This window comes from Hetaerina americana, unplaced genomic scaffold (genome assembly GCF_022747635.1).
Source record: "Hetaerina americana unplaced genomic scaffold, ioHetAmer1.1.p SCAF_85, whole genome shotgun sequence".
NCBI classification, from domain to species: Eukaryota; Metazoa; Arthropoda; class Insecta; order Odonata; family Calopterygidae; genus Hetaerina; species Hetaerina americana.
Genome location: NW_027287483.1, coordinates 969,658 through 997,264, shown reverse-complemented (window position 1 = coordinate 997,264; position 27,607 = coordinate 969,658). Strand labels below are relative to the sequence as shown.

At 34.4% G+C, this 27,607-nt stretch overlaps 1 protein-coding gene across 1 annotated transcript; it reads left to right on the top strand.

Annotated features, from left to right (window-relative positions):
• Positions 1–255: 255 nt before the first annotated feature.
• GlcT (ceramide glucosyltransferase) lies at positions 256–23,340 on the top strand. The gene is made up of 8 exons (XM_071597321.1): positions 256–357; positions 1,444–1,585; positions 7,018–7,120; positions 9,763–9,864; positions 9,950–10,062; positions 11,787–12,052; positions 18,414–18,603; positions 20,612–23,340. The coding sequence occupies exons 1-8, from the start codon at positions 260–262 to the stop codon at positions 20,789–20,791; spliced, it is 1,194 nt and encodes a 397-aa protein (XP_071453422.1). The 5' UTR covers positions 256–259; the 3' UTR covers positions 20,792–23,340.
• The last annotated feature ends 4,267 nt before the right edge of the window (positions 23,341–27,607 follow it).

Sequence of the window (27,607 nt, the reverse complement as noted above, 5' to 3'; positions counted from 1 at the left end):
TGACATCATATTTTAGCGTTTAATAATGATAACATTTACACCGATAAATATTAATAAAACTCTTCGTAATTTAGAGGCTTTTAAGGCCTGTCTACGTACAGTGCCATCTGCTGCCAAGTTTATAAATAATAATTTACGCCCTTTGTATTTCTGAAATGGTATTGGGCATCTGACCGTCTTTGCTACTCGAACGAATAACATCTTATAAACGATACGACGGAAACGCTGCTTTTTTGCTTTTATTTCCTAGTTAGTTATCATGGCGCCCATGCTTTACTCACTCTATGGTTTCGCAATATTTTTCTTCATATTTTGGTGTGGAAAATGGGTCGTACACTTAATTGCCTTATTCTACGGGTATGTGTTATTAGTCAGCTTATTAATTTTATTTTAATCGTTCACGCTGTACGTCGTCACATTTGCTTTATGCGAGTTGTGCCGGTGTTTTTAAACAAGCGTCGAAAGTGTTTTTCGTGTAGTTTACGTTCATTAAACATAACACTTTCTATTATCTTACGATTACTATTATTTAATGTTACGATTAGAGTTTCAAAAAAGTTATTGATTTCAATTATAGTATTTTTCTTTACATTTTTTACTCCTAACGTTAATTAGCGTAACTTTTATCAAATTATTTATATTTAAGGACGGCATAAAACCTTATTTTGTTCGCTCTCTTCACCATGGTTCCAATTATAAAGGTTTGTGTTATATAAGTGTGTCAGAATTAGGTATTCCATTATTTTTTATCTATTCAAGGTTGTTTGTGAAGGGTTACATTACAGGCAGTAGCCCCATAATTTGTTTATCTTCGAGAAATTAAATAGGGTAGCATAATTGAACAATGCCATGTACTTAAGGTAGTCATGTTGTATCTTAAAAGTTACGAATCCTTGGCCTTATTTTAATTCTATTGCTTGCTTTCATGGATTATTTACCACAGAATAAGTTACTCATTGTGTTTACCGTGTATGCTTAGTATGAATTATTGCATTTGAATGCTTGCACTAATTTTCCTTAAGGTGGTTACACTTTTCCAACAATTTTCAATGGACATTGAAATGTTATGTATGTGTAGGGGTTATGTAATCATTAGAAATAATAATGGTGGAAGAGTTTCAGCGATACACAAACTGCGTTATTTTGGGATAATGTTCATTATTAATCCGTCATTAAAAGGGTCTCTGTTACTTTTTCCTAGCTCTAGATAAAATATCACGTTTCCCAGGAATTGTTGCTAATCATAATATTAATTGAATGACTGGATTTTTAATGATAACTCAAGTTATGTCTCGGGTTTTATTGATGAATTTGTATTATTTACTGGAAACATATTCATAATAGCTTGACCATTTTATGTTGAGCCGTCTAATATTAGAGGACTTCACTAAATGTTACTCGATAGTGTCACCATGAGGTCAAATCTCATTTTGGCAATTTCAGGAGAGTGAAACTGCACAAGAAAATAATTCAGCATCCCGTGGAAGTACCTTACCCTGGTGTATCCATATTGAAGCCGTTAATGGGAGTTGACCCACACTTGTTTGGCAACCTTGAATCTTTTTTCACTATGAGTTATCCTACTGTGAGTATTATAAATGATATGAAAAATATCATTTAACTGTGTAAGTGAAGAATATGCTCAGTCTGAAAAACGATTTGAATTTCAAATGTTACACAGTGTATTCACGGTCACTATTAAAAATGTTACAATATTTAGCTATTTAGCAGCTACCTGTCAGAGTGAGTAGAATTTTATTTGTAATATGGGGATTCTGCTTTATTTGAAATGGAATAATAAATTAATTAGATGTAAAATATGAGATTAATTCACCACATGGACACATGAGATGGGTTTGTCAAAGAAAATACTAAGGAGTTGTGGCATAGCAATTCAAATTTTCTTTGTAGATATGGGTGTGGCATAATGTAAGCAAATGAATTAGTTCATAAAATTGTCATCGAAATCAGAATTTTACTAAAAAGAAATTCATGTGTTATGTTTGATCAGTGTGTAAAATGTGAAAACTAAAATTTAAGAGGTTAGTGATAGGGGTGAGTTTCTGTTCCTTTTAGTATGAATGATGAGAGTTTAGGTGGAAGAGAAAGTGAAATTTTAGAGAGAGTCAACCTCTAATCATGCTAGTTATTTAATGGTGTACACAGTTAATCACAAAATTCTTAATAATTGGAATCGTCAAAGTTATCCATTACACATTGCATTATGCATGGCTATGCAAATTAATGAAATGAGTTTGAACCACACTCAAATTGAAGTTTCATGTATGACTTTATTCTCAAAATACAAAGCATTTAAGGAAACAGCAAGTGGTATTGCCATAAAATATGATACAATAAGACATGTGATAGTTTGATGCGCCTCTTTGGCACTTGTCAGACTGCATTGCATTTCAAATGTCTTAGCAGCCGAGTGGGAGGAGGAGAGAGTTTTCAAGCAAGTGACTTTTCTGAAGCCTTAATAGGAATGAAATGTGAATGAAGGAAGAAGGCATGGCTTAAGCAGCAGAAAACTCAGGTGTGCTGTGACCTATATGTTGTCAACTTCAGCTCCCTGTGACCTCTGTTGCCAAATTTGTTGAAAGTTTCTGAAAAACATGTGCCTCTTGCCACTAGAAATCCGAGACAAACGGCAATGCTGAGTTAAGGCGCCCTCCCTGAGGGATGCGCCGCCCTTTGCAGCGGGTGTGCTTGAAGAGCTCCAAGATCTCTTGAAGGGTCAGTCGCAAAAAGATATTTAGAATGAATAATAGAAAGCTTTGAATGTGTTGGTTGACTCTGTAGGGGCCAACTTGCTTATTCTATAAGTGCCAACAGAAAGCTTCTTATGTAATTTTAATATGTATGACAGTCCATAGACAAATAGGTAGATAATGCAATAGAGGTTAATTCTGATGTAGACTTTTGATGTGAAAATGGATATAAGAACACGTGGTTGCATTTTAAAAATATACTGTGTAACTTACACTATTGCAATATTGTATTTGTAGAAATAGTATATTTATTTATGGAGTTTGAAGGTAAGTATTTTGTGATATATGCTGTAAAATCCTTTTAGAGATCCTATGAGACAGCTTTAAGAAAATGCTATTCTTAAAATCCTCTATTGATGCTGTTTCAGTAATGGAGGATCACCATGTCATTTGTCCAAATCAATTGTTAAACCAGAGAATACTAACTGCATATGAAATTATTTCTCTTCAATCTCCGAGGAGATAGAACAGAAAACAGGTTTGAAATATGCAGTTCAGAAGAAAAAGTACTTAGGGAGGTAATATTTTGGACTATTTTAGAGTTGAAAATAAGAGGGCTAAAATCAAGGATGGTTTAACAGTATCAGTTAAGGTAAAGACATCAAAATTTGAGAAACTTTTCTGTCAGCAGAAGTAATACCATCAGGTCTAAGTGTGAAGAATTTACTAAGGGATTTCAGAAGTATCAGTTGATCATAAAATGAGTGAACAAGGTGGAAGTCCTACTTTGAGAGTATGAAGAGATTGTATTTTCTATGGTTGGCAGTTGTTTCAGTATTCAGCTATTTAATGAGGCTCATCTTCAATATTCCCGTTGATGTTAATGGTAGAATTATAGATTATAGGTGTGGATTATGTATTCTGTTCAGTGGCATTCCATTATATTTGATGTTATTTGAGTACCATAAGGTATTAATATTGATTAATGTTCACTGATTGGTAATTTGTTGAAGCATCTGGCTTATCAAATCGTCCCAAAATAAGAATGTCGTTTTAAGCTGAAGCGAGTGAGATAGTAATTTGGAAGCATGAAAGTAAATACCTTATTTGGAATATTTGATAGTAATTGGTATATTTTTTGTTCTAATTATAATCTGCAGGTGTATCTTGATTACAGAATAAGTTGATACCTCTAGGAAGTGGAATTATACCTCATATAATATAACTATAATGTGATATAGACTGATAATGCCCACGTTAAAACTCAGCAGGTATCGTTTGATGCTTAGGACTACTCCAACATTAAATAGCTGCGCTAAATTAATTGCCTTTTCTGATTCTGTGTTGAGAGATGGCTTTTCAAAAAAGAAAGTTAATGTTGAATAAATTGTATTGGAAAATGAATTGTTAGAATAAATAGTTATTCAAAGCAATTAAAGTATTTGCTAAGCTCTACAAAATAATAATAACAAGACATTATTGCATCAACTGCAAATATTACCAGAGCAGGAAAATTGTGGCAATGTATGAGACTGGTAAAACGAATAAATGTATCATGCATTGTAACTATTCCCAGAAGCTATTGAAACATCCTGCAGCTTAGAGGGAAAAAAGAAGAAATCAATTTAAAAAATGCATCATGCATTGTAACTATTCCCAGAAGCTATTGAAACATCCTGCAGCTTAGAGGGAAAAAAGAAGAAATCAATTTAAAAAATCCAAATAATTTCACAGGCCAAAGCTGTTGAATGAATAATGCCAGACCAAAGACAAATCATTAGTTTCGAAAATTTAGTTTTGCACATCACATTGTTCCAATGTCTTTGGGGTTGGGTGTCACCGGTATTTGGGGGAAGGAGGGAATGGGAAACTTGGAACATGACTTTTCAAGGACTAGTTACAATGAAGCAAACAGGTGGAGATTCAGTCTCTTGGCTCCTTAGTGGCTCACAGTCCTCTGCTGTTTATTTTTTAATTCTGTGGACTGTTGTCAAACCTCCATTGCCATTGTTTGCTATTTCATGGTGCTTAGCCTTCCTTTCATTCCTATTCTCTATTTATCTACTCCTCAGACTTCCTCTCTGCAATATTTTCATCTCCTTTCTTACCCATTTTCCCTCTTTCCTGCCACCCACGTCATCATTGCTCGTTACATCTGAGCCTTGTGAGTATTTCTTTGAGAAATTCTTGAGGATCTTTAGGCCTGTGTCAAGGCCTAAATAACCACTTTATCTTGGAAAAATTACTTTAGCTTTTCAATGTCCCTATAGGAATCATTGGGCAAACTTCAACCTCCATGCCCACAAATGCCTTTGTTAATTGCTGTGTGCATGAACAATAGATAAGTCCCTGCTGTGATAAGAATTTGAATGAAATGAAACAGAAACCAAGGGTTTAATCCACCTATTTGTTTTACAATCATGGCCTGTTGATTGCAGGCACAGCTTCCTATACCGGCCACAGCTTCCTTGTGATATTTCTGTGGAATTTTACCAATGATGTTATCAAGTAGTAATCTCGATAAATGCTTTCATCAAGAGAAGTATTTTGTGTTTTTCAATCAAAATGGCAATTCTATATTGTAATTAGAAAATAAATCTGGGTCTGCAGTTGTTGAATTTTTTCTAAAACTTGGCAGTCATGCCCCCTTGCCCACCAGTAATTTAGGAGGAAATAGCATCTGTATATGCATTGAAAAAAGTAGATTTTCTGCAGTGTGGTATTTTGGTTGGAAAATATTGTTTTAGATTTAAGTTCCTTATTTTAACGGCGCTTGAAGATTATCTGGGTGGATAATTAGTTATGCTGATATCAATTCTCAAAGAATATAAGTTCAAATCCATTTGCTCTGTCATTTTCCAGTCCTTTATATGAATTTTGAGGTGGTGGAGTATTATTTTTTGTTTCCAGCATAATTTTAATTTTCTATTTAGCTGGTAAAAAGCATTGAATTTGATGGTTTCTAGCTCAACTATGCGGAAGTTTATGAAACAAGGGACACAATATATTTCTCTCCTGGATTTTATTGAGATCTAACTAGTTTCAATGCTTAAGGGCCATCATCAGATAGAAATGTGTAAATTTACCTGATGAGGATGCTTGAGTGTTGAATCTAGCTCTACCTCAATGAAATCCAGGAGGAGATACATGGTGTTCCTTATGTTATCAAGGTTGAAAGCATTGTTTAAAAATTTAGCTTTTTTGTTTCCATTAATCTGTGTATCTGTTTTGCATTATTTATATTTTTGTGTATTTCATTAGTATTCTTCTACTCACTCAGGTGATTATTTCCAAAATATGAATGAAAACACTAAATTTTGCACTTGGAGCACTTAACAAAACTTGGCTTCCCACAGCTTTACAGTTATTTTATATGACAATTATGGGAAAAACAGTCATTTCACATTTAAATATGAGTCCTTTCTGTAAAAGTTGTGAAGCAAACCAGACACTGAATTGCTAGATTGAAGATGAAGTTAATTTCTTCTGAAACATATTGTACATCTTACTAACGGAGGCATATTTTATTGGTAAAATCGCTTTTCCTGTGTATTTAATTTGCATCTCTCGACATATATTTAAACAGGCACACTATTAAAATATCTGAAAATATCAGGAATACATCAGCTATGATTCAGTTTATTGACTTTGAGATCAGATTGGATTGAATGGAATTAGGTATTTTTTAGAAAAAGGTTGATTTAAAATAAGTCAGTTAGTTTGAAAAATAAATGATCTCTGATAGAAACACATCAGAAGTCCCCTCATTATTTTGGCAGGGCATGTTGTATCAGTTTATTGTTTAGTATTATCAAAAAACATGGATGTCTAGAGGAATCAAGTTTTGCCACCTGAACGTAAAATTTCATGTCATGGTGAAACATTCGGAAGATTTGCTTTTCATACTGAGTGAAACTTGATGCTTTCAGATATGAGACAGATTGCATTTAACATCACTTGCTATAATGGGTCTTACTAAATGCCATACTCCTCATAGTGAACTTCTACTCTATCATATTAAGATTTATCAGTATTATCATTCGATCTCTTAATGACTTTTGCCCTAGTTTTGATAGCTGAATCTCATCCAATTGGTTGTGAATATGCATTTGTTTGTAATTTTTTTCTAACTCACACTGACAGAACTATTGTTTGCTATTGCCCATGAAAATTGGTGCGCCAGAGAATTTCATGTACCGAAGTGCCAATATTTGTGAAGCATTTTATTCAGTTGTGTGCTCATGAGGTAATTCTGTAAATAATTGCTATGGTTATGTCCTTCATAATATTTTTAATTCTCTTACAGTATGAGCTCCTCTTTTGCATAGAAGATGATATTGATCCTTCAATAATGCTAGTCAAACGCCTTCAAGAGAAGTACCCTAATGTTGATTCCAAAATTTTCATTGGTGAGTAGAATACATTTGAGTTATTATGTATAACACTATAATGTTTTTTGTGATTGTATAAAAAATGAGGATAGGTGATGATGAACTTTCTTTTGCCATTTTATCTGAAAGTGATTAATTTGTGGTGTAGGTAAATATTATCATACTCGATAAATTAGTCATTTATCAAAATTAAATATGTGCCATCCAGTCAAATGATAATCACAAATTAAGATTTGTCATTTCATTGTGAAAACGTCATATCAGATGGTAATATCTGTGGAACAATTTATAAGAGCTATATATTGCAAGTGAAATGAGGATGCTCATTTTTGTTGCTGGTTATGATGCTCAAATTTTATACATTTAACTCTCCATAATCTGTGCTAATAGGTTCATGATGAAGGATGGATAATCAAAAAACATGGATAACCTGAAAGGTTTGGAAAATATATCATGATATAAACAGATATGTATGGAGACTCCTTTTTCATTCCTTTTGATTAATTTGAATTGTTTTACCAATAGAAAGTACAATTCTCTTACTTTTTCAGCCAAATTTCGTAATGATAGAATTATAGTTTTCCTGAGTAGAAATATTATCAAGTGAATAGAAGAACACATTTTCCACAGTAAGATAAGCAAATCACGTATCCAGGAAAAAACAAGTGTATGGTGAAGGATTAAAATTGACAAAGAATCACTGATATTAATCAATAATCTTTATTTTATACCAATTAAAGTAATCCTGAGAAGATAGTATATGGCTTATTTGTTGCATAGTAATATATTGTATTAATGCATAGTAATTATTTGCTCACCTCAGATAGATAGATAGATAGATAAACATCTTTATTCAGGCAAAATTGAGACCATAAGGTCCCTCCTTCCATTCCGTAGATTGCCCTGTGAATTTTTGAGTGAAATATAAAAAAGAACTACATTTCAGCTTGGAATCACTACATTTTACCTGTCATCTACATTTTAATCTTTTACCCCTCCACTCTCCCTTCCACTCCAACCAACCCCCCAACTAATGATGACGTCCAACGTTGAAACCTAGGTTGTGTTCTAAATGAAGTGTGTGTGGAATTGCAAAGTTACTTATTTCATTTCAATATGAATTATAATTGAATGTAAATTTTATAAAGTTACACCAGAGACAACAAATTTCAAGTTTTTTTACCTTCATACTTTCACATTTGGGGTTGTAAAATAGGGATAGGGGTAGAATCTGCTTTGCCTTAGGGAAGGAATAAGAATAATTCAATCATCCTATTGAATTAATTAATTTGTGCCATTCCAAAAGACACAGTTATTAGAGCACCAATCTACAATAGTTAGAAGTAATGTCTTGGACGAGAGGGTGATCGCTGTATTGGACCCCAGTGATGCTGCTACTAGTGCCGTAGTCTCATTTGGTGAAAATAAATCTGGACCCCAGCTGTTGGATATGATGAGAGAGAGAAAGCTCTGAGCAAGATGAAGCACTGAGATCGAGATCAGCTTGGAACTTGGAGTTGTCTCTTCTCTCTACTCACTGGAAGGGGTCCTGGAATATGATTTATAACAGTGGTGGCCCTTGAAAATAAAAGTATGCTTATTGGCATAATAAACATTTTCATGTGAATTAATTATTTTATGAAAACCAATATGTATTCCAGCACAAAAATATTAATTACCTTTATTGAAACTTTTGCCCCTGCTTGGATTTTACTAGTTTTTTAATGTTTGGTAATAGATTTGTCACTGAAAGCAGCAGAGAGTTCTTCAAATTAGAGTTAGTTATTCACGGCCTAGTTTTGCTTTTAATCAATCTCACGGATGAAAATGCTTGTTCACATCTGTGTTGTTCCAAAGCAACATACATGTATATAACTTTTTGCATATTTTCTTAGCTCTGGGAAATGTTCTCTTGGGAATGAATGCCAAAAAGTAATTATAACAGAAGCATTTTGATCTGGAAAAATCTCATCAAATTTCATTTTCAAGAACGACTTCATTTTTAAATCAATCAGTTCCATTTGTATGTTACTAGGCATCTGCAGTACGTTTTGTTCACCAAGTGAAAATGGGTTTATATTATTACTGGACATCAGCTAATTAAAATATACATTAAGGGAAATAATTGGCTGTTTCAAAGCATTATTCATTTTTTTGTGAAGAATAATTATTCATTGGAAAAAATCCTACTTTGCACACCCTCAATTATTTGTAAGTAGCATTTTTGGAAGTATTATTGTGTCGTAAGAATACAATTTATGACTTAGAAGAGAGAGTCACGTTTCATTCTGGGCATACTTGGTGACTTCCGATGTCCATATATCTTTAAGGTCCTGGTAAATCTACATCAGGTGTTTACAGGGAACTGAATCATGTGACTCAACATGCAGGCTTGATGGAGCAAACATGTAACCTTTAGGCCAGCATTACACACCTAAGGCTTACTTGGCTGGATGTTTAGTTAATGGAATAGTATGATATGAATCAATTGGTTAAGGTATTAAAAGAAATAGTCTTGAAATGTGTCATGCATAAGAAAAAGTGTTGACTGATTACACCTAGTCAGTCTCATCCATAGGATATGAGTTGAAGCTTTTCATGGAATACCAACAAGTTACTATTCATTTTCTGATTATGATGAATATTTTCTTAATTTCTAGGTGGTGAACGTGTAGGTGTCAATCCAAAGATAAACAATATGCAACCTGGTTATAGAGCAGCTAAGCATGAACTGATTATGATCTCTGATAGTGGTATTAGGAGTAAGTTTCTTTTTCATTCTTCTATGATTGAAATAATTTTGTGTCCTGAGTCGCATTGTTTAATTTTTCACTTTTTTACTTTAAGTGAAAGAGGACACACTCCTTGATATGGTGCATCACATGAAAGACAATGTTGGACTGGTTCATCAAATGCCATTTTCAAGTGACCGAGAAGGCTTTGCTGGAACCCTGGAAAAGGTTGGTGTACTCTGTACTGAGAATTAGTCCCCAGTTTCACAACTTCTCTATGAACTGAGGTTGAATGAAATGGAGACATTGTTGTCTCATTTTTGGCATTACTTACCAATTGAACCATTGAATCAAAGGTGATGAGGTGTGTTAAATGAATGAAGCTCTTGTAATAAGTTTAATCAGGCATTTAGTCTTTGTGCCAGTCTATGTGTTCTTTGATGAAAATTTTCCTGAACTGATCAGCTTCTCATTTTAGTATATTGTTCAATTCTGAATACATATTTTGCAGAATGTGTACCAAAATGCTCACTGTATATGTGAAGACTTCATCTGACTAATAGGAGGTAGCGCAGAATAATGAGAAGTGTTTCCTTCACTTTTTCATTGGTATCTTATCCAGGCGTGCATTTCAGAAATGTCAGTTTTTTCTCTACAGTTCAGAAAATGCACGTCTTCCTCAAGTGACTCCTTCCAAGTGGTGTTCTTGTGACCATCAGCACTCATTTGAACTTCTCAGTGTTTTTTGGTTTCTTTTGTGTATTCTTCCTCTGAAGAAGTGTATGATTGTGTACATTTCTGTAATTGATTTTTGACTGTTCAGTCCACAATTCATGAGTACATAATGTTTGAATTACTTGAAATTTTTTTGCAACTAATATGGGGATTTATTTCTCTATTACTGATCGATTCATTGGCAAAAATCCTATGCTGATCACTGTTTTAGGATTGTTGTCACTTATGTGGTATGTAACGAATAGCAAGAAACTCTAATTACACTCCGCTGAGGAACACTAGTGATATCTATTGTATAGTAAGTGAGATGTTGGTTACTAACTACCCTCTGTTTGTAATTAGAAAAATAATTCCTGATCTGTAGACAGTCTTTTCATTTGATTCATTAATTCCATCCTCTAGCAGCTTGTTTGATAGTTTGACAGTTGGGAGGTTTTTGAAAATTTACTTAATATGTTCAGTGTCACAGATATTTTGATAGATGCATCAAGAAGTGTCCATAGAAAATAAATCTAAAAATAAGTAATACTATTTGTTATAATTTTGCAGTTAGTAATTTCTTCTACATTTTATTAAATGGCTGAATGATATATTCAAAAGTACTGGTAGCACCAAATTGTTTTGGCCAAACCAGTAGCCTTCACATGTAAAATGAACCATTGACAAACGTATATAGTGTTCAGAAAACCCGTCTAATATTCTGTGAGTAATGCTCAAATCATCTAGGGCTCAAGGAATGATGATTCACTTCTTAATGTATATTTTCACTGTAATGCATATGTCATGTCATTGTTATGCGATCAGTTATGTTTTTCATTGACTGAATACCTTCTAAGTCTGAGGTAACAGCAGTATACTAGAATACTTGTAATGTCATAAGCAGAGTGCCTACTTGTTAATGGTAGCTTGCTTGTTTGCATTTTTCTGAGAATTGCAATGTAAATTATCATATTCATGGAAAGTTCCCTGCATTCGTATCTGCTTTGTGTTTTCCTTTGTTAGAGTAATAAGTAGGATATCCGCATAAATCGATTAGTTTCATTATCAGTTACGAGCTAGTTTGGTGGTATATTCATTTATTTAGGGAATGAAATAGTCTGGGTTCTGTAACTACTGTTATTTCACAATGCTAAATGGAACCAATTTTCAGAATTGAAATTTCAAATATCATTACTGAACACTGAGAAAGAAAATGCTGAAGCTGCACATTTTTTCAGATCTATTTTGGCACAGTCCAAGCGAGAATATATCTGGCTGCAGATTTTGTTGGAGTAAATTGCCACACTGGTATGTCAACCATCATGAGAAAGGCCCTGATAGATGAGGTTGGAGGAATCAAAGCCTTTGGTTGCTATTTGGCCGAAGATTTCTTTTTTGCCAAGTCTATGACTGATCGAGGGTGGAGGATCAGTATATGTAGTCAGCCAGCATGGCAAAACTCTGGAATATGTGAAGTCAACAGTTTTCAGGCAAGACTAACAAGGTAATTTATTTTATGTGTAGAGTCATATATTGTCGATGATTTGCAATGAAGTACATGTGTGTATGCATTTTCGACAGTATAATCACTGAGGCAATCATTTTTTGGTTTTTCATTTTCTATTTGCTGCTTTTTTTCATTTTTACTACCGATGATATTCCAAGAATTTCATTTTTGCTTGCTCATCTTTAGTATTTTACCTAAAAATCATTTTAAACTCTAGTTTTTCGAGCTATTTTATTGACTCATTATTGATATGTAAGCTGTCATTTTAAAGGCTCCCGATGTGTTGAGTGAATATTAGTAAGTATAATTTTTTTGTATTTTCTAAAAATTTGCTTTTTTTGCTGCACTTGTTGCTCATCATTTGATTATGCCTAAAAATATTAAGATCACAGCATCATGCTTTAGTAGTTTACATAATGAATGTACTAAGTGATTCAAGAGATGGTAGAATGATGAGGTGCAGCCCTTCAATGGGAAATAAATTTAATTCATTTCTTTCACATTCTTTCTTCATACCTGTACGTATGTTATTCCATAATGGAGTTTATCAGATCATAGTGGAGCTCCTAAAAATTTTATTAAAGTAGTTCACCTTAATGTTTTAAATTTTTGAGGAAAACTTGCTATCACAGTATTTTTTAAGATGGCATATATTGATGATAGAACATTTTTCTGGATTAAGTGTGGTAGTAGTTTTAGGGTAGATGACCAACAGCTGAGGTCATTTGTGCCATTAGGAATGGACAGTAAAGGATGAAGTTAAGAGAGAAACCCGACATCGGCATTAGCCTACTCTTAACGAAAGGCACCAAGGGGTCTGCAGCTTAACGTCCCATGCCACGGATGGCATACTAACTCAAAGCACCTCTGATCCTGGAGGTGGTTGATATTTTTTAGTTGTATCCCAATCCCTGCTTGAGGTGCTTTGTGAATGGCACTTTGATTGAGTATGCCATCCGTCAGATGGGACATTAAACTGCAGACCCCTTGGTGCCTTTCGTAAAGAGTAGGCTAATGCTGACACCGGGTATCTCTCGAACCTTCATCCATTCCTGCCCATTCCCAATGGGGCAAATGACCTAAGCTGTTGGTCGCCTCCTCTAAAACTATGACTAAATTAAGCATGAGCAGGATCTGCTTGATAAGTGATGAAATCCACTGAAAATTTGAGTCATGAGTAATCTAAAACAATTCCTACACATATATGCCCGTATATGCTAATCCGTTGTTTTAGTAAACCCTTTAAATATATTATTACACAAATAAGTTCGTATGACATATACCTGGTGAAGTTTAGAGAGAGGCAAGTTTGAGTTAAGGAAAAGTCATGAAAATGAGTTATTTGTTTAATGTAATGCTTATCTACTACAGCTGATTCATCATGTGTATGTATGAGTTAGTGGTAATGCGCTTGGGTCACAAAATAGCATTTTAAAGTGTCTGTTATAGCTACATTTTTTCCCTGTTATTCTGCTTCACGTTTTGCTGACTATATGGAAGTTTCATTATTATTGATTTTACCATGCTTTAATTTTTTACATCTATGGCATTATACATTTTGATTTCACTTTTTTCTGATGATGGATTTTTACATTTCTTGTAATTGATTCTTTGTCTTTGCATTTATATCTGCCTTTTACCCTATTTCATTGTATTCTATCTGTGAAAAAGTTGTAAAATCAATGAAAGGTCTGGTGCTTTGTGCTATGGAGCATATTACAAAACAATACCCTCTTAATTTCTTTGGCTTTTAGTGACATCTTTAAAAGTACCTCCTTAACTTTCAAGAGTCCCCTAGTCTCTGTTGACCAGAATATAGATGTAAATAATCATTTTTTGGATCCATCCGTGAATTTGCATCATGTCCCTCTAGCTGGTAAAAAATCATGATTTTCCTAATAATAATACCTCTGCATTCTGAACTCATAAAATAATATGTGCACCCGATCTAAATTAAAAGGCTAAATCTTTAAATGACTGTTAAATTGGAGGAATAACTTTGCTTGTGTGCAATGGCTGTTGTTCTTGACAAAGCATTGTCTGTTATGAGGAGCCAGGCCATAATTCAATCATATGAATGAAGTTTGTATTTCCTCCAGTTTTGGGCATAAGGAAAATCTTCAAGTACATCTCATATGTGATTGTTGGCTGCTCCTTGGATTTAGTGGATGTCCCTTGCCTACTGCAATGCTGTCTAATTTCTGATTTCTCTACTTGACTTAGCTTTGTGAACTTCCCTAGAGCCTTCCTCAAAAGTTAAATACTAGTGGCAGTAGTTATATGTAAAACGTAATCCAAACTGAATGCAAAATAATGTAATACATGTAAATAACCTTGTTCAGTTGATTTATATAGACTTCTGTAATGTTTGGACTATTTTCTGAAGATCCCTGCGCTTTTGCTCTCTGTACATGATACTAATAGTTCAGGCTGGACTCTTAAATTGTAAAATTTGGGTTAGCAAGCACCTAAGATGCCCTCCACAGCAATCATGGTTAGTCATTGAAATCTCAGTGACCACCCACATTAATTAAATAGCAAAAGTGAAAGAGTAAAATGTAAAAATCAGGAATAGTGGCAGAAACAAAAATGTGCCTGAAGAAAATAAAACAAAAGAGTTGATGCAAAAATTCACCATCTGCTGGATGGCAAAATCAAAACAAAGCTGGGATCAATAATAGCAAAACTTCATCAGAAACCAAAGAATATTAAACATAATGTATTGGAAACAATACTGACAATTAGTAGATTCAAATAACACCATCAGGAAGATCATATCTATCTATGAAGTTAGTGCATCAGCGAAGAAGTATAAAAAATCCTGTGTGATATTTGTGTTATTAAATATCAATTTATCATTTTTTTGTAAATAATAACTACGATTTTTCTCATAAACATTTATATAGCCTATCCTTTTCCAAAAAGGGTATTTCTGTGTTCAGGAAGTTAAGGAGAACCTGAATGCCAAGTTTTACTAAAATCTGTCCCCTAACACTCAGTACTCTTTTTGACATTACATATATCCATGAAAATATTAGATACTTTAAGGGACATAATGCTTTTGTGTCCTTAAAATGGTTGTTCATATTGAACCAAAGTCAAATGTCTGTTGTGAGGAAACTTCAATGTAAATGAAGAAGTGACAGAAGACATCTAGCACATTAGGAAATTTGAAAGAGCCATGAAAGAAATATGGTCTACGGGGTAACACATCTTGAGTATTCAAAACTGTCCACATACAGCTGTAAACAAATAGAGCCACTTAAATCATTATTAAATGAACTGCTCTTTAGAGGAATGATACATGCATGTAAAGATTGTGAGTGAATGAGAGTGGCACCACTCACTTTTTCTGTATTCTTTTTAATTCCACAATACTATTTGCCTGCTATGGAATGAAGTTTGACATTTCACTGAGGCGTATGTTAGGTATTCAATGTTTTCGAAGCATTAATTACTTTATGACAAAAATGAGGTGGTATTTAAATTTGATATGGATGAATAACTGAAAGGGAAGTGAAGGAAATCACCATCCAACTTTCATTTGTCCTCCTTATTGGTTTTGCTGTGCTTCACTGTCAGAAGCCTGCCTGATGTTCATTATATCTAGATGATCATAAGATGAGAGCTGACCTAATTGGAAACATGGCATTATCTTTCTTCATGGTATCTGAAACTGAAGACTTGGATGTTTCATCCCTCGAAGATGATGAAACTGAGGATGAATATTGATCCCCTTTCCCTGCTGAGAATTCTAGTGATTTGGAAGAAGAGGAAAGTAACAACATTGATTTTCTCTGATTATTCCTATTTGGCAATCAATAATGGAGTATTAGTTGTGTCCATACATTACAAAGATGGAGAATGGGGAAATGATGCAAATTTTATTAAATCTCTGAAGTGTTTATGCTCACTTCTTATTTAAAATTTCCTTAGTGATTAAATTGTTCTAACGAAATAAACATGGCCCTCCTGGCCATTTTCAAAGTAGGTGTACTATGTTCTGAAAATGATCAGTCTTTAGCATGTATCTTATGTTTTTAATGTTGTGGCAGGCAGTAATTTCAAAGGGTTACTTCTTGGTGGTAATAATTATACGAGGGTCATCCGGAAAGTAGTACCCGTTCGTGCCGCATGAAGTGCTGACGACGCGAGTAGCCGCTGGACGAGGTCAGATAGCTTCAGTGGCTTGTCTGCCTTCTCTGAGCCAAGTTGCGTGACGCTAGCATTGCCTGTGTTGTTTCTGTGATTGTTTACAATGTTTAAAAAAATTGAGAACGCCGCCAGTTGTGAAGTGAGGGCAGTGATTAAATTCCTCAATGCAAGAAACGTTCGCCCATGTGATATTCATCGCCAATTAAAGGAGGTGTATGGAGACAATGTAATGGACGAGTCGTCTGTTCGGCGGTGGTGTCGCAACTTCAACATGGGGAGGGGGAACACACACGACGATGAGCGTTCGGGGAGACCGTCTGTCATTACAGACCAACTGGTGAGCTCAGTTGACGAATTCGTGAGGAACGATCGGCGCGTCACAATTGATGACATCTGTGAGCATTTTCCCAATGTTTCTCGAACAATTGTTCATGAAATTGTTAAACACCATCTGCATTATGCAAAAATTTGTGCAAGATGGGTCCCTCGCGTATCTCAATGAGCTGGCGGCAAAGGACTATGCAGCAGGAATACAGAAACTTGTCACACGTTATGACAAATGCCTTAATTTGCTTGGAGATTATGTTGAGAAGTAGTTTAAAGTATCCTCTTTCAAATAAAATTTTTTATGTTTGCCAATATTTACTTTTGTGTCTTTATTTCACGAACGGGTACTACTTTCCGGATGACCCTCGTACTTCATTGATACTAAATAGATGTATTTTTAAGAGGGTTTATGCATCAGGTTGGTGTCATCAACATTGAGCAAGTAGTCAACGACAATGATGCTCCTCTTCACTAGAAATGGAATGAGAGCAAGAGTAACTTCCTTTTGCTCCTCTACTTTTTGTGTATCCAATTTGGCCTTGAGTAAAATACTCTTTTGATTTGTCTATTATTTTTGCCTTAATCTTTGATGCACAGGTCATCAGAATAATTATTCTAAGTTTACCTATATTTTTACCTTTTTCTTTTTTTCCAATAGTGGTAATTACATTTTTCTTAAGTCCATAGATATATCTCCTCTCATATGCATATCACATGTAGGTTTTAGAGCTGGGTCAGAATCATATTTCCTGAATGTTTATTAGGTCCATGGTAGGTCCCAAGGTAGGATTCAAGATTTCATGGTGGACATTTATTTTTGATTTTATGAAGGAGCTGACTACCCCTCTGACTGATGACCCTTGCATACCTCATAATGTATCCTCAGATTTCCATTCCAATTTCATACCTGCAAGAGACAACAATGCCCATGCCTGATAGTTATTGCTAGTGCCATTGCATTGGTAGGTTGAATGAAAAGAATATGTGCTCAAGTCACTAAAGATTTTTTTTGTACATTTAGGACTATTAGAAAAAATGTGAAAATGAAGAAATTTGTTTTGCTGTGAATGTAATGTGCCAATATTTAAGTATGTAAAAGTCAAAGATTTAAACTAATAAGAAAACTATAGTATAACTTTTTTCCACCAGTTTCAAGTTAATTTTCATGCATTAAATTTTCAAATGATAGCACAAAAATTACTAAGCTATGTTTGGGTTTAATGAGGTAATAATAAAGAGACATTGTGGCTGTGAAGTTTCTGACCTATGAAAGAAGAAGTAATAATTATTGACTTCTAAAGGTCCACAATGAAATTACTGATTGAAAATGAGGAAAAGAGAGCATTTTCATGTTTTTCAAGGTATTGATAATTTTTTAATTGCCTCTTGTAAAAACTCATTCATTTTTGTGCTAAGTACTTGAAAAAATACTCCTTCAAATATTCTGCAGAACTAATGGCTTATGTTTATTCATAGTTGGAATTAATTTCGTTTGTGGAAATCAGTGTGTAGTCAAAACTTGAACTAACTGACTAACACTCTGTAATATTTGCATTGTAATGCACATTTCGCAAATGGCTCAGTTAAAAGTTAGTCATGGCATCTCCTGCAGTTTCTTTGAATTTGTAATCGACTGATTACTCAGTATCAACTCACAATGACAACTGTAAACATACAGCATAGGTCATGCATATGTTCATTCATACCCATTGTGAGTTTTGAGTGAGAGATTACAGAAAATATTGTGAATAAAGGTAATAACCGCAATTGCATTTGATTTGCTAAGAATTGATTGAAATTTTAGGTAACTGAAAAATATTTCCTCAAAAATGGCATGGTTGTAACTCCCCTGATGCTATTTCTTTCTTTTTTTCAGATGGGCTAAACTTCGTGTGGCCATGGTGCCTTACACCATTGTTTTTGAGCCACTGTCTGAATGTATGGTGATTGGTGGCATTGCCTCATGGGCTGTATCTTTTTTATTCAACTTGGACCCATTAGTATTTTACTTGGTCCACATACTTGTCTGGTTCCTGCTTGACTGGATATTGCTCTCCATTATTCAGGTAGGAGCACTTTGTGTGTGATGGACTGAAAGCCCTCTCTCTGGATTAAAATGTTGATGTAGTGGAAGGGTTTGCATGCTCCAATGACCCCTAGAGCTGTATTGTAAGGGGAAATGTTGATTGCTCCTTGTAGGGTTGTTCTTACCAAATAGGTGAGAGGATCGAAGCCAGAAAAAAGTTAGTCCATGTAGCATCCGTGTCACAGTAGGGCATAGTAGTGCATTTAACCCCTGTGAAGCAGTTGCATATTATCATATTAATCAAGAACATGGGGGATCGAGATGGTGCGGTGGCTGTCGTACTGGCTTCCCACCCAGAGGGCCCGGGTTCAAATCCTGGCGGTGTTGAATATTTTTCAGTGGTATCTTGATCCCTACTTGAGGTGCTTTGTGGAGGGCACTTTGAGTGAGTATGCCTTCTGTCGGATGGAACGTTAAGCTGCGGACCCCTTGGCACCTTTCGTAAAGAGCAGGCTAATGCCGATGCGGGTTGTCTCTCCACCCTTCATCCTTTCCTTTCCATCCCTAATGGCACAAATGACCTCAGCTGTCGGTTGCCTCTCCTTAATACTACTACTACTCAAAAACATGGTATGTTTCGATAGGTGAGCCTAGGGCTCACTCCTAACTAAGCCTTCAGGCTTGTTAAATTTACGCAGTCATGGGGTAGGGGTGTTAGTTCCTTTCCTTATGCGAACATTTGGATTCCCATAAAGTTCTAGTCACCAGAAAATAACATCATAACATCTCAAGTATAGAATGTAGATTGCAAAATACAGTATGCTAGAGTGATAGTCATTTAGCTATCATGATGTATGCATTAATTTCTTATTAGTAACAAATTATTATTTCCAATTTGTCTTAACTTAGTGCAGATGTATGATATATACGAGGGTCATCCGGAAAGTAGTACCCGTTCGTGAAGTAAAGACACAAAAGTAAATATTAACAAACATAAAAAATTTTATTTGAAAGAGGATACTTTAAACTACTTCTCAACATAATCTCCAAGCAAATTAAGGCATTTGTCATAACGCGTGACAAGTTTCTGTATTCCTGCTGCATAGTCCTTCGCCGCCAGCTCATTGAGATACGCGAGGGACCCATCTTGCACAAATTTTTGCATAATGCAGATGGTGTTTAACAATTTCATGAACAATTGTTCGAGAAACATTGGGAAAATGCTCACAGATGTCATCAATTGTGACGCGCCGATCGTTCCTCACGAATTCGTCAACTGAGCTCACCAGTTGGTCTGTAATGACAGACGGTCTCCCCGAACGCTCATCGTCGTGTGTGTTCCCCCTCCCCATGTTGAAGTTGCGACACCACCGCCGAACAGACGACTCGTCCATTACATTGTCTCCATACACCTCCTTTAATTGGCGATGAATATCACATGGGCGAACGTTTCTTGCATTGAGGAATTTAATCACTGCCCTCACTTCACAACTGGCGGCGTTCTCAATTTTTTTAAACATTGTAAACAATCACAGAAACAACACAGGCAATGCTAGCGTCACGCAACTTGGCTTAGAGAAGGCAGACAAGCCACTGAAGCTATCTGACCTCGTCCAGCGGCTACTCGCGTCGTCAGCACTTCATGCGGCACGAACGGGTACTACTTTCCGGATGACCCTCGTATGTATGCACAAGGAGTCAGTGTTACTAGCACTTTGCTAATTGCATTAGATCGCCTATATATTTTATACATAGAGTAACTAAAAATATACTAATGTTAGTAAAAAGATTGAGCTAAAAAATTCTGTGGTTTCATCTATGTATTATTATTACATCCGAGCAAGAAAAGTGACAGGTGAATTTGCAAGTCATGTGTGTTGCAAGAATTTTTATATCCATGTGTGTATACAACCAAGAATACAGAAATGAATGTTCAAAAGGAATGAATGAATGGTTGACACATTCAATTTCACTAAAATTTCATTGGAGGTGGGTAAAATTGTCATGGAAAATGTTTTGACCACAAAATCAATGTTTCTCCATTTCAGAATGGCTCCGTGTCTTTTGGGAAGTTTGACTTTGTGGTAGGGTGGTTATTCCGAGAGTTTAGTGGGCCATGTTTATTCGTCCGTGCCTTGTGGGACCCAGTGATCCAGTGGCGCACTCGGACCTACCGACTCAAGTGGGGTGGGATTGCAGAGGAGCTGAAGCCCAAAGTGAAAGTGTGATTGTGCTCCTTGTTGCGTGAGTGTGTGCATGAGGGTGTGATGGGATTTTTTAAATCGGGAAGAGCATATGTGTCAAGGATTGACAATAACTTGTCTCCTCTTGACAGTTGTGTTTTGTTAATGAAAGGTTAGTGAGCGTTATAAATGATGGTCTGAGCATTCCCTCAATTACAACTAGAAGAGTATTTTAAATCATCAGCTCATAATTACTGCACAATAGTAATACTGGGGCCAGATTTCCTTTGTAAAATTCTGGTTTAAAAACGTTTTAACTTTGTGAAGAGGTGTGTATGTTTTTGTGCATGTCAGATAATTTTATGTTATTTGGCAAAAGATTTTCATTTTATGTTGAAAGTGTGGCCTTTGTTACTAAATGTGAGCTATAATTTTGAAATGCCAAATTTCAATGTTTATTTCATAGTTAAAAAGAAATTTTACTTAGCTGGGAATTTGAACATTGTCCAAAAAGTTATTGGCCAATCAATGATTTTTTTGCTGTTCAAATATTTTCTCAATCTCTGATGGGTATTTTATTCCCCATTGATAATTTTTATTCTTTCCTTACCAAGTTTTATTGGTCACATGAATACATAATAAGAATGTTTGTAATATTTTCGTGTATTGATGTCTCTTAGATTTGAATGGAACAACGTTGTTTGAGAATTAAGCAATACTCAGTGCCTCATATGTTGCCTGTTTTTTTTATTTTAGTCTCCAAATTAAAAATTTCCTTGCTCAAAAGGATCCTTTGTCTTTTCATATATTTTTCTGCATCACATTCTTCATTGATTTATTTATCCATTGGGTTTTTTAATTTGCTCATTCTATCAGGTTCTTCAAAAACTACATTTTTGAAATGTGTAATTTTCTTGTAATTAATTATTTTCTTTCATGTCTGTATGTGATGGCCTTACTTTCTTATTTAACAAGATTTGCTACTATGCTCTTCTGATCATGGTATGAGCCCTAGAGCACATATGGGAGTACTAAATTCCAATTCTAAAGTTCCATGAAATTGTTAAATTATATCATTAGGTACCTGAAGAGATGATTTATTTCTTGAATGTTATATGTCAAGTGCAGCAAAAGTCAGGTTAATTATACCCAGATAATCTTTTGTGTGCCACTCAGGTTAACATTATTTTATAAATGTTAGCATTTTGTGTGGGAAAAGAAACATTTTTGCAGGCATTATTTGATTATTGTCCATTTTGTTTTGAACAAAGTTAACCAGGCAGTATTAGCTAAGTGTTTCAAAACACAAGAGGTGTTTTTCATATATTTATGGATTGTGAAGTAAATTATTGTATTGGTAAAATTTATAAATTGTTGTGAGAATAATTTTTAAAATCTATTGAATTTCTTTTCAGCAATCTAAAGAAAAATGTGTGAAAGAATACATTGGTGGCCTTTTAGCATATTAGCATTTTGGATGAAATAATTTTCTCTATAGCAATAAAATAACATTTACTTTCTGAATGAAAAATTGAGCTTAGGAATCTTATAGCTTTCATGTACTACTGTTTAAATTGGAACAACTAACCACTGGTGGATCTCATAAAACAATTGTTTTATTAATGTGTCTTATTTCATCAAATGTTGATTGTATAAGCTTTCCAAAAGATTTTAAGTTTTAAATTTCTTTCAGTAAATGTGATTGTTTTTCAGTTTTTGGGTGGCACGCAAAGAAATGCATTTTTTATGTGGATGTGGTAGCCTGTACATACTCAATAATTTTTTGCTGGATATTTTTAAACAATTGTAATGGCTGTGTTACCATTTCATTTAATTTCTTTTTAAATGCTTTTGTCATTACTGTTTTTGTTTTCTTTCTTCCAGAGCTGTCATTATGTTTGATCAAGGGATTAAGTCAATTTTTACTAATTGTGAAAGCAACACTGAGTGGTAGGCTAGGTAGCAATATGGGAACAAATTTGCTGGTGTTACAAATAATCAGTTGAATTGCAAGCCAGTTCTTGGCTCTTGTTGTTCTTGTTTAAGATAAATGCATTTAGTAAGCCCTATAAAAAATAATATCAAGATTTTGTGAATTTTACACATTTGACAATTGTGAACATAATAGGCACATTTGTCATGTTTAATACATTGAAATTTTGCTGTGATTGAAGCCATTTATTATGTTAGGTACTTTACATAATTGTACCTTACCTCTTGTTGATGCTAAAATTGTACCATGGCCAAGAAAAGAATGCCTAGGTTAGAAGAAATTAACCATGACTAGTTTTATCAGTCTATTCAACTGATTACTGGCATTTATTGCTCCTAGAGCATTTGGCTTAATCTTATCAGTTTAAAGATAAAATCGAAGTTTTGCTACCACTTATTTGTATGATAAGTGAAATGAGTATTGCTCATGATTATGTATTCTTTATAACATGACTAAGCACGCAAGATCTGATTACAAAATTACATTTTCCAGTGTTTATCAGTAATGCTTAGTCTGAAATGGACTGGAAAGCAAACCAAATTGTATAGAGAATGTTATGGATAATTACAGTTGATAATAAAATCTTAATTTTTGATTTTTATTTAGAGAAAAAATTCTAAAGGAAAGGAAAAGCTTTGATTCAACCTCCTTGTAAATTTAGCTTTAAAATTGAGAAGTTACACAAAACTTTTTTGTGTTTTCTCGGAAAATAGTCTGATTCAAATGTACAGTGTTGCTGTATTTTTTACGCACATTAGCTAGAGTCTAAATTTTACCATGTTTGTAAATAACATCCAATAAAATTTGTGGAGCACACATTCTTTTAATCTATAATTCAGCACTATGAGAGAGTTAAACATCCAGTAGGTATGGGAAATCACAGTGATGCGCATTCCAATGAAGCAATTGAAGCACTGCTTCACTAATTTCATTGCAGAAATTAATAAAATAAATAGCAGCTGTCATTGCTTTTGTTGCTAAACTTCAGCGGCCATTCACTGCCTAATGCTAGATTCTAGTAAGCAGCACACTGCTGAAATGGCATCTGTAGCTTGTGACAGAAATTAGGACACTCACCTGAGGAAACCGAATAAAATCATGAGCTCTCTGTGAGAGTCTGTTTACTGTTTATTCCTTTCCATGCTATGTTGCTTGATTTATGGCTCAAGTGAATGTAGTCTTGCATGATTGTTCACCCCACCAATGCATGCATTAGCTGCAGATGCTTCTTCCACAAGCAGCGAAAGATGACATCCTTAGATCAGTCCTGGCATGTAATTTCACGCATTTTTAGGGTGTTTATTTTAATATACTAGAAAAACTAATGGAATGAATTATAAAAAATACACTGAAAAACATCTTGCTGCAAAATTCAGGGATTTTGGAAGTGTTATAAAGGATATGTTTTGTTTTCTACGTGGCATTCTATTGAAAGTTTATATCATGAAAGTATTCTACTGCATATTGCAAAACAATATTTTTCAAGTCCTCTGAAAACATGCATGTGAGATAAATGTTATTAATCCAGGAACTCAGTTAAAATGCCTTGTTTTACCATGCGCTCATAGATGGAAGTATTTTTTCAGTTCATTATATGTTCAGTAAAATAAAGGTTAATAATGCACTTAACCTAATCACATAATTAGGTTTGAGAAGTGTAATTTAAGTGTCTCATGAACTTAGTATTATACGGAAACATCGAAAACCTGACATTTATACTGTAATGTAGTCGCAAGTTATTACTTTAACTGTGGTGGTAGAAAGGCTATGTGAGGAGTGTGGACTGAGGAGCATTCACCAGATTAGGTGAGAGGAAGAAGGAGCTACTGAGAAAGGAAGTACTACCTCTTCCTTTAGGTGACTCTAGGAAATAAAGTGAATGCTGGATGTTGAGAAGGAGAAGAGGGGAGAGAGGCCTTAGGGATGGGGGGTCGATTGTGGAGTGGGAGAAAGGAGAACAGTGGTAATTTGGAGGTGATGCATGAATCGCAATGCGGACCATAGGACTAGCATTATAAATCCATTGGAAATGGCCATGTAGGATGTGACATAACTTCAGTAGCTGGATAAATCAAGCTCCCTGAATTCTCTCTACTTAACAAGATATTCCTTCTGATTCCATGTGTAGGTAATGGAATTTTCATGCTTTACACACTGAAGTCTTTGGGTCTGGTAGAGAGTATCATGGGGAACACTGCACTAAAGAAAGGTGGGCATCCCTTGCATTGAGATCAATTAAAACAATATTCTTTTACATTAATTTTATTGCTTTATATCATTTTCTAAGGCTTTCGCTGTTGATTTTGGGAAAATTAATTCTTAATACTATTATCCAAGGACCTTACAGTCTGTCTGTTTTTGCCTATGTTGCAGAGAACACTGTTTTTTTCCAAATGAAAATGAAGATTATAGGCGGGGATGCCTATAATAACTTGGTGCACTACCTCATTGGAGGGTGTGGTAACTTTATTATATAGGTACATTAAAAATGACAAAAAGTTAAGATTTGATGAGCAACAGCTGTATTTCTGCTGCTCATCTCACATTCAATATTAACGAATGTGTGATGGATGTTTTATATGAAGTATATTCTAAATTTAAAAAAGTTTCTTTTCTTTATTGTTAAAAATGTGTGACAGTTATCAATGAAAGTTTTTCTATGACATAAATACCTATTTTTTTACAGTTTTCATGAGTCTGTGTGATATTATGATCCTTCTTATGATTATGTGTATGTTGATGTATCTTGTTCCAGACTCATGAATGAAAATGATTAAGTACATCGATGTAAACTCATTTATTTAATGCTATTTTATTGCTTTTCAATCTGCCCTTTTACTACCCTGTTTATTCTTTAAATAAAGATATCCTCTACTGGCTGTTATTAGTACAGTCTGGAACATTGTTTGTTTGAACAGCTGCTGCACAGATGAGCTGTTGAATTCAGCCAGAGTGTGATTTTAATTGCTTTGAAATGTGATATTTTTGTCTATTAAAGGCTGACTTCTTGTGTTTAAGTTTTTGGATATTCAATGTTTATATGTTCTCAGCTACTATTTCACTTATGATGAATTGAATATTTTATTCTTAAGCTCAATTATGAAATGACTGACTAGACTAAATAGTTAGCATTTAAATTAAATATTTATTCAATTGTAGCATCCTGATGAATGGTCAAATGCAAGTGAAATGCTTTGATATTTATTGTTTTTACAATGATTCTGCCACGCTTGGATTACCTGCTATGAAAAAACCTAAAATTTTAGCATTTATAAATTTCAAGAATCTCTATCACTATTACCTGGATCATATGCAATCTGGTAATGTCTTTCTTGTCACAATCTAAGAAGAATTCACTATAATAATTTTGCATTGATTTCTACAGCATCAATATTGCAAAATGTTATTTTTCACTTTTCCACTATAAAATTTACCCTTTCCTTTGGTTTTAATGGATGGACAGCAAAATCTCATGGTGATTATGCTGGATAACACTTCTGGTATGAAAAATAATCTTTTATAATTGACTAGGATTCATCTACAGAAAATAAAATTATAAATTATAGGAAAACGCTAATTATTCTCCAAGAAAAATAATCCTCTTCGTAGACCAAATACATGTAAGATATTCCCCTTCTTGCACTGTAAATGACGATGATGGAGTATCTCATGGCCCGTCATACAGTATAAAAATTTACATAATGACATTTTTTATAATACTTGGTGAATTAGGCCACAGAATTAAAGCTGCAAAATGAAGTGCTCAATTGCAATGGAAACCATTGGTGTCATATTTCCTTCAACAGCAATGGAATGAGCTCTTGGCCACTGATCAGTCCATTGACAATATTTAACAAACACTGGCCACTGGATTGTCTGCAGTGCACATCACCATTGTCAATTTATTTATTATAAAACTGCCAAATTTTCTGATAAAATCAAGAAATTATGCTCACAAGGTGTGGAAAGCCAAAAGGTGTTAATAATTTATATATCTGGTTAAATATGGTTAATGTAAATGAGTTGGCATTGGCGTTGAGAAACCTCTTCGAGGATATATTTCATGAAGCTTGGAGCTACAATGTTTATTAATAGAAATGACGCTGTCCCAATGAGAGACTGCTCAAATTATATTCTAAGGCTGTGATATTCTTGCTGTTAATTCTTAAGTTTTCCTACATACTCGAAGCCATAAATGAATCTCTTTCAGTTCTAATAATTACTTTCCTGCCTTATCCTAAATGGACTCTGAGATTCTATCTAATCTTGATGATTATATGTGATGGATGAATAAAGCTGATAGAGAAGGAAACTCTCAAATTTCATTCAGCAGAAATTACTGCTTCATTTCCTAATTCTAGAATAATGAATCTATGTATTTCCATGAAATTTTCACATAATTGAATTGAAAAGGTTTCAATATATTGAGTTCATAATTTATGTTGCTTAAGTGCCTCTGTCGATTCCTTCCCATCCTCCTTAATGTAACAATAACTTGTAAGAAGGCACGTACAAAGTATTCTGTTGGCAATTTAGCAGAAAATAGTTAAATTTCATGATGAATTTCTTGCTTTAAAAAATTAGATCATCTTGTATGTTATATTTCCCATTACTCACATCCAAATTAAGCCTACGTATATTTTCAAAATTGAACAGATTATTATTGTCAGTAGGACAAAAAGATCATGAAAGCAATCTTGTCAAAAACTTCCAGCTACAAATTATATTTACAAAAAAAAAATCTCTCCTTTTGTGCAGCCAGGCTTGGCCAAGAAGAACCCTAAACCCACCAGGTTGATCTTGCATCTGAAGAAATTCTCGAATATGGAATAATTCTTGAATGACATAACTGGTTGGCAATGCTACAT